The following is an 8,470-nucleotide window of genomic DNA, read 5'->3' as shown; positions in this document are numbered from 1 at the left end:
AGTGAGGTAGTCCTACCTCCTACCTCCTACCTCCTACCACCTACCTCCTACCTCCTACCTCATATAGTATCCAAGACTTGTAAATGTTTTGTCTATTTCTCGTCGAATCATCAAGGAAGACCTGAAAATAAACATTCTTTTTCATATTAAAATGGCATTGAAACCCAGCTTTGCCTGGATTTGCCCCAAAACGCCTATCCACTCAACATATAATTTTTACACCAGGTTAAAAAATTCCAATGTTTTGGCTCCCAAATTCGCATTTTTTAGAATCAAGTCCCTCAAACTAAATCCTAATAAATTATTGAGTAAAAAATCATAATTTTTAAAATATTAAAAGATCTGCAGTTAAAATATGCTTGACATAAAAATATCGAAACATTAGTTCGTAAATGACCTCTTTTTGGATTAATTTCAAAATGTTTTTAATTATTTTTGTTTAAAAATTCAAATTTTAAATATTATTACTAATATTACTATAAAATGATTACGCCAAATGTATGGCCCCCTTCGATTCTGGCGAAATATATGTATGATATCCATAGCGTATTTTAGATTTAGATTTTATCACTTAATTAGATTGCTTATATTCTAAAAACAAGGAACACTTCAGATGATAATAATGCCCGAAATTAAATGATAATAGTTTCATTTGGACTTGTAAAAATGTTTAACTTTAGTACAAAGAATGACGTACACTAATGTACGCTGTACAGTACAAGACTGTACAGTACAAGACAGCACAGTACAAGACAGCACAGTATAAGACAGCACAGTACAAGACTGCACAGTACAAGACAGCACAGTACAAGACTGCACAGTACAAGACTGCACACAAACAAGACTGCACAGTACAAGACTGCACATTACAAGACTTGCACAGTACAAGACTGCACAGTACAAGACTGCACATTACAAGACTTGCACAGTACAAGAATGCACAGTACAAGACTGCACAGTACAAGACTGCACAGTACAAGGCTGCACAGTACAAGACTGCACAGTACAAGACTGCACAGTACAAGACTGCAAAGTACAAGACTGCACAGTACAAGACTCTAGGAAAAAGACTGTACAGTACAAGACTGCACAGTATAAGACTGCACAGTACAAGACTCTAGGAACAAGACTGTACACTTTTGTAATGTGTACAGTAGTCTTGAACATACCTAAAGTATCCTGCTTTGTACCACTCCAACATAGTACTGGAAGAGAAGGGACCTTGTACATAGTTTTGATCATCTCGATAATACCATTCATCGTAGGGACTACCATACATTAAATTATTAGAACTGTACACAGTACAACTGAGCACAACATTTTTAAGTGAAAAGCGTCAGAAAAAAATTTAGATGAATTTTCTTTTTTTAAGGACAAAAATTTAAAGTTTCTAATAAAGAAACTATATTATTGTCACAAACTCCAATATTTTATACCATAAATCGGATAACATTTAGACTAATTAAATTTACAGAATTCATAGTTTGAAATATCTAAGGTTTACGACATTGGTATACAAAGATATAGCGATTTGAGTTTGTGGCAAAAAATCAGTTCTTTTGATTGTCAAAAAAGTTAAGAATTTATAAAGAAAAATACTTCGAAATTTTGTAAACGAATCTTTAAAAGCACAAATTAATAAAACCCTGATTCTTTATCACATAATTTATTTCCTTATAGTTGGCTGTGGCGTTGTTGTTGTTGTTGTTGTAGTTTTTATTGTATTAGGATCCCATCTAGGATATAGAGATATTAATATTTAATTTGCAATAACGGGTATAGAGTATAGACACTAGTGAGAGTACTAAAATGTGGAATACTTACTTTGTAATACAGTACTTTGTAATATTGTTCTTAATGATACATTACTTTTTAAAACTGTACTTTTTAATAAAGGGTACAGTACTGTACTTTGTAATATTGAACTTTGTAATATCGTACTTTGTAATACTGTACTTTGCAATACTAAACTTTGTTATACTGTACTTTGTAATATAGTACTGTTAAATACTGTACTTTGTAATACTGTACTTTGTAATACTGAACTTTTTAATACTGTAATTTGTAATACTGTACTTTGTAATACGGTAATTTGTAATACTGTACTTTGTAATACTGTACTTTGTAATACAGTACTGTTAAATACTGTACTTTGTAATACTGTACTTTTTATACTGTACTTTGTAATACTGTACTTTGTAATACTGTAATTTGTAATACTGTACTTTGTAATACTGTACTTTGTAATACTGTACTTTGTAATACTGTGATTTGTAATACTGAACTTATAGAGTCATCAAAAATATTTTGCTGTAAACATTTGAAGAAAAAACTGGAGTGGGTGGAACTCATAAAACTGTGGAATAGAAAAACGATAATTATGGAATTTAAGTATTTGACAAAAATGAATTTATAAAATGAAATTGGTTAAATTGTATAATCATTAAACTGCACTATTCCTATGTTTCATATTTTTTCCACAGTTTTATGAGTCACACTGTAGGAATGTATTAGTGTTTAAAATTGTGTTTCATACGTTATCCATCTGTTGAATTCCGGAGCTAGGGTCACGGGATCAAAGTTTAATCTGAAAAAAAATTTACATTTTTTTACATTCTGATTGGAGATGTTTTTCCAAATTTTATCCTAAAATTAAGTATTATTTGAACTCATTTTATCATTATCAATGAGAAAGAACTTAAACCAGGGGGCGGGCATAACTCTCCTAATTTTGCCTGGCTAGGTTTATACTGTACAGTGAAATTTGTCGAAAAATGTTTCCTTATGACTGAGTTGGTATCATAGAGTACAGTGGNCCTCGTTCTAAACAACTTTCCTTATTAAAGGGACTGTTGGCGTACTTTCATGTGACCCCCCATGCAAAGATAGTATAAAAGCTTTGTCTATTCAAGCATGAATTGGAGATGGCAATGTTTAATATTTTTAAATTGATTATTGTCAATGGTGGTTTCTCTACAAAAAGGAACTTGCGCATTTCTACTATAGGAAAACTTAAAGGAATTATCAGAACTAAACACTTTTAAACGTAAAAAACTATGATTATCGATCCGATAAAGGTTTCAAGGTGAACGTTGTGAATAAAGTGTTCGTTCTGTACATGGAGGGTCACTTGAAATTAAGGGTACATTCGCTTTAACTAACCTGAAGTTTGGTGAAGATGGTTGGTTATTTAATAAGGACTGGATTCGTTGTCTTCTAGAAGTATTAGAAAAATCTGATTTATTATGATTATGATGATTAAAAGGAAATTACAATGTTAATATTAATGATAATAATTTCAATGATATTAATGACATGACATGACAATAATTCAGATACTCGCCAGAATATAATTGTTATTAGTATAACGAAAATATTCCAAATATTTCAGATACTCGCCAGTTATTAATATAATTATTATTAGTATAACGAAAATATTCCAAATAATTCAGATACTCGCCTGTTATTAATATAATTATTATTAGTATAACGAAAATATTCCAAATAATTCAAATACTCACCTGTTATTAATATAATTATTTTTAGTATAACAAAAATATTCCAAATAATTGAAATACTCGCCTATTGGATCTATTTGCACAAGTTGGGATGAATCCCAGGATGGAAGTTAAAGAAAGGAATATGAGAATATGGTTTGTTAAAAACATTTTTTATCTAAATGTAAATCTAATTCAATTTAAATGCCTTTGTATCTTCAACATATAACGAAGGAAAGAATTAGGTTAACTTTTTGAAATATTTCTATTTCATTTTCAATTTTGTAACATTTAAATATAATTTCTTAAATTCAAATTTCATTTGATAACAGTAACACCTAGCGAAGACCAAAGATATTCTAAATACGTTGGAAATATCAAAGGCTTGCATCGTTGCTAGGATATAGGGATTAGAAAATTGGCAATTGTTCAGTTCTTTTATATTTTCTAAACGTCATATAACTCTAAGCAGTTTCATTTGCAATGAATTATGCCAGTCTAAACTGGCTAAAATGGAAAATTTTCCTATAATTTTCATAATCTATATAAATAAAGTCTGTTTGTTTGTTTTTCCGATCATAACTCAGGAACCCCTTGACCGATTTGCCCCCCCCCCCCCTCGGCTTATTAGGTTTTGCTGCCCTCTTCATAAAATGAAAAATAAGTTGTTTCCTAGAAAAGTTTATAAATATTTATCTAAAAAGGTTGGATAGAAAAACACGGTGTATGAACGAACTTAGTGTGAGAAAGAAAGATAAAGTTAATCTAATAAAAAACTTGAGCAACTGGTTTTATATTTTTTATAAGGCTTACGAATAAGGTGCCAAAATTATTCAATATAGGTTTATAAATATACCCTGAAAAAATAGCTATCCTAAAATTATTTTTTGTATAAATCTTTTGCTCGATTTTGAAATAAAAAAATTTCATTATGAATAAAAATTAATCTCTATTATAGTTTGAAATAGAAAAGGTTATTGTCATCAAGGTACTAATGCAATAAAAGTTATTTCAGAGGTGTACGCATTTTTTGTACTGCAGTGTATTGTAATGTAAACATAGACCGGATGTCGAATCCTGACATGGAATTCATTTTCACAAATATGATCTATGAAATATTCTGGTCTTAGAAAACTATTATGGTAATTTTCAAAATTATCAAAATTAAATGTTTTTTATCCTCCTCAGATACTAGACGAACACTGATATGCATCTATTCTTGTTTACAATTCCGCCCAGAGAGAGCTGGTTTTAATATGTACGCAGAGTATACGCGACCGCAATTAACTTTCCTTGCATTAGTACCTTGATTGTCATCATTTTGAACAAACATAGAGATTCAAAGAATTAAGATTGTGGCGATTTTTAAGTTCCTCATAATTAAATATATGAAATCATGAAAAAAGATCGAAAAAATAAGTGAAAATTTATGTTATTATTATTATTATATTATTTCAGCGAATTGTGTGTTTCTACGTATATATAAAATGATAAACATTAAAAAACAAAAATACAAAGTTTTCCTTATCAAGCATCTTAAAATACATTCCAAGCCGGGAATTTTATATTGCGTAATAAGTCAAACTTGCAACAACACTTTTACAACTTGGCATTTATATACGGGAGGGGGGGGGGAGTTACCCTACCCCCTCTCTTTCCTTTGGGGCGATAAAGACTAAGGTGAAATCATGTCTTAACTTTTGTTTGTTTAACAAAAAGAAAAAAAATTTTAATTTACGTTTTAAAATGAAAAGCATATTTTAAACACATGGTTTCGTCAGTCAAATTTTTAAAGAGTTTTATAAATCCACTTCATAGAAAAAAAGAAATTCAACATTATGAGAAATAAGAAATATTTGATTCTAACATTGATTTATTAATAAATTTCTTTTGAGAAATATGCTGTTAAACATCCAATTAGTTTACTGTATAATGTTTACTATATTTTTTGTCGTGTTTTTTATAATTAAGAAAAAATTCTCAAAACTTATCCACCCAAAAGGCAATTTTGAAAGTAGACTTTTTGCCCAATTGGCTCAAACTCAGTAATTATAGATCTTTAAAACGTTTTATCTGTCTCAAATGAATCCTAGTTTAAAATTTTCAATTTATCCCTGAAAAATAAAAATAAAGAATTTGTTCACAAAACTACATACTCAGCTCAACTGCCATACATTGCCGGTCACTCCCCTTAAAGGGTATCTCATTTTTGTAATCATGCAACTTTAATTGAGGAAAAATACAAAGAAAAAAAAAATTATAAAAGATCCTCTTCTATTACTATATATAAACTTGTTTATAGCTTTTAAATGAAATTCTTAACAAACTAACTTTTTAAAAAGTTTTAAAACAAATTAAACTTTCAATGTTTTTGAAGTTTTTAAAACTGTCATTTTACTTTCATGTTTTGTCCCAGAGTGAAAAGAGAAAAATAATTTAACTGATTAGACCTACGGTGGTAGGCGATTATATCAATATAATAAAGACCATTTTCGGTTTCAATTTTAATGTATATCAAGCTTTTAAACAACATGGATGGACAAAAACATGGAAACAAAAAGAGAAGCTGTCACTGAATAAGCAACTTTTTAATTTCTTGTAAATTTGTAATTCGAAAAAAGCTTAAAAAAACAAAAATTCATTTTATTGATATAATCGCCTACAACCGTAGGTAAACCACTTCTCTATTATTTGCATCGTCTTACAGTTACAGCTATGTCAACATGGTTAAACTACTTTTCGTTCTTCATTAAATTAGGCAAAACAGGTTATTTTTGTTCCATTTAACTTCTTTTCCCCTTTAACATTTATTCACTTATTATTTCGTTTTAATATTTCTTTGAAAAGAGTTTGACAAGCAAGGAGGAAAGATCTACGTGACTTAATTCCCTATTTCCCCTATATCCCCCCCGGATACCCCATAATATCCCCCCCCGGATACCCCATAATATTCCCCCCCGGATTCCTCATAATATCACTCCTTTCGCAATTCAATCAAACTGACGGGGTTTAGCCCAAATTCTGAAGGACGAAAATGTAATTTTAGAGTGTTCATTTTCTCTATACGCTTATATTTATAATGTAAAATTTTTCTCAACATTCTATCAAATAAAAAGCAGGACAAAATGGCCAAATATATTTTTCATTTAAATTTTGAAGGTTAAGATCCTGCCCTGTTTTAGAAAGCATATTTCGTAAAGGTTTCAATTTATGACAGACGTTTAGCATTTTTTTAACAGCTGCATATGTACAGTGTACAGTGTACACTGAATTGCACCATTCGATTTTGTACATAAGCAATTCAAGATCAAAATTTCAACAAAAATTTTTCAAATTTTCAACTTATCCCTGAAAAATAAAATAACAGGTTTGAAGGGAATATAAAAACGTACTTTGAAAAGTTTTGAAAAGTAAAAGTCAGGAGAAACCTGGGTTTATAAACTGAGTTTTCTTGTTGTGGTCGGGAAACTTTTCTGGTTTTTATTCATCTTTCAAAATATTTGCTCAAGAAAGAAAACTTTTCACGGATAGCTTGGTTTTTCGATGTATTAAAGTTTTCGAACACATTAAAAAAATATTTCCGTAATTCAGAAAAATGCTTAAAACAAAACTGTTAGTATGAAATTACAGCAAACTTCAAGTTAAACTGTTATTCCCTTTATCTTTGCAACACATAAACTATGTCTCAGTCTACTGACAAAGAGCTTACATAAATTTCCTTACAAATGTTGTAGATTATCTTTACTTTCTTAGTCATAAATAATTTGCGAAATCTTGTTCCGTCAGAAGTTCATTATAGTGAATTGTATATTGGCAGCTTTAAAATATATTTTAAAGATTGCGCGCTATGCAATATCAAAAAAAAGGGGAGAAGTTAAGCGGGGGGAGGTTATGGAAAAGGAGGGGATGGAGATAGGAAAAGGGAGGGTAGGGGTTGTAGATTTCCCATAGGAGTGTTTGTAAACAGTTCTATTAAGATGAATGGATTGTAACTCTTAGAGAGGTAAATAGAGAGATGAAAAGGTAGATAGAGAGGTTTTTAGAGAGATTGAGAGAAAGGTAGATCAAAAGGGTTATAGATAGTTGAAGATGTATATAAAGAGGTAGACAGAGAAATAGATATAATGGTTTATAGAGGTAGCTAGAGAGGAAGAAAGAGAGATGAAGAGCGAGGTAGATAGAGGGGTAGATAGAGAGGTAGATAAAGAGGTGGATAGAGAGGTAGATAGTGAGGTAGATTAAGAAGTATTAGATAGAGAGATGAAGCGGTAGATAGAGAGGTAGATAGAAAGGTAGATAGAGAGGTAAATAGTGAGGTAGATATATAGATAGAGAGATGGATTGAGAGGTAGATAGAGAGGTAGATAGAGAGATGAAGAGGTAGATTGAGAGATGAAGAGGTATAAGATAGAGAGATGAAGAGGTAGATAGAGAGGTAGATCAAGAGGTAGATAGAGAGGTAGATAGAGAGGTAGACAGAGAGGTAGAAAGAAAGAAGATAGAAAGGTAATTAGTTTGATGGATAGTTTTTAAACTTTTTAAATTCGTTATCATGAAACAATCATTGTCGCTGATATGTCTTGATTTTTATCAGATTTTATCAGAAAACTATGCAATTTGGATTTAAATTTGGATTCAAATTGAGATTTAAATTGAGATTTAAATTTGGATTTAGATTTAGATTTAAATTTGGATTCAAATTGAAATTTAAATTGAGATCTAAATTTGGATTTAGATTGAGATTTAAATTTGGATTCAAATTGAGATTTAAATTGAGATTTAAATTTTTAATCAAATTGAGATTTAAATTTGGATTTAAATTGAGAATTAAGTTTGAATTTAAATTTGGATTTAAGTTGTAAAAGTTTTTAAAAGCAATGATAAAGGACCTTTTACTGCTTTATCTTATATCTTTACCATAAAAAAGTGCACTGTTTTGTTTTATGATTTATTTGAAAAAATTAAAGGGGGTA

General features: G+C 29.9%; 1 protein-coding gene across 2 annotated transcripts in view; it reads right to left on the bottom strand.

Annotated features, from left to right (window-relative positions):
* LOC111697467 (lysyl oxidase homolog 2) overlaps nt 1-3,671 on the bottom strand; it is a 29,403-nt gene extending 25,732 nt beyond the window's left edge. For both annotated transcript variants that reach the window (XM_023467491.1, XM_023467489.1), the window contains exons 1-6: nt 3,583-3,671; nt 3,163-3,216; nt 2,537-2,587; nt 1,674-1,736; nt 1,170-1,268; nt 59-121 (exon numbers count right to left, since the gene is read on the bottom strand). In XM_023467491.1, coding sequence (XP_023323259.1) covers nt 59-121; nt 1,170-1,268; nt 1,674-1,736; nt 2,537-2,587; nt 3,163-3,216; nt 3,583-3,668 — 416 coding nt within the window. In that variant the 5' untranslated portion in view covers nt 3,669-3,671. The remainder of the gene's footprint in view (nt 1-58; nt 122-1,169; nt 1,269-1,673; nt 1,737-2,536; nt 2,588-3,162; nt 3,217-3,582) is intronic.
* Nucleotides 3,672-8,470: the final 4,799 nt, after the last annotated feature.

The sequence above is a fragment of the Eurytemora carolleeae genome, unplaced genomic scaffold, assembly GCF_000591075.1.
Source record: "Eurytemora carolleeae unplaced genomic scaffold, Eaff_2.0 scaffold45, whole genome shotgun sequence".
Lineage (NCBI taxonomy): Eukaryota > Metazoa > Arthropoda > Copepoda > Calanoida > Temoridae > Eurytemora > Eurytemora carolleeae.
Note: the sequence above shows the minus strand (reverse complement) of the source record. Positions and strands in the feature narration are given on the sequence as shown.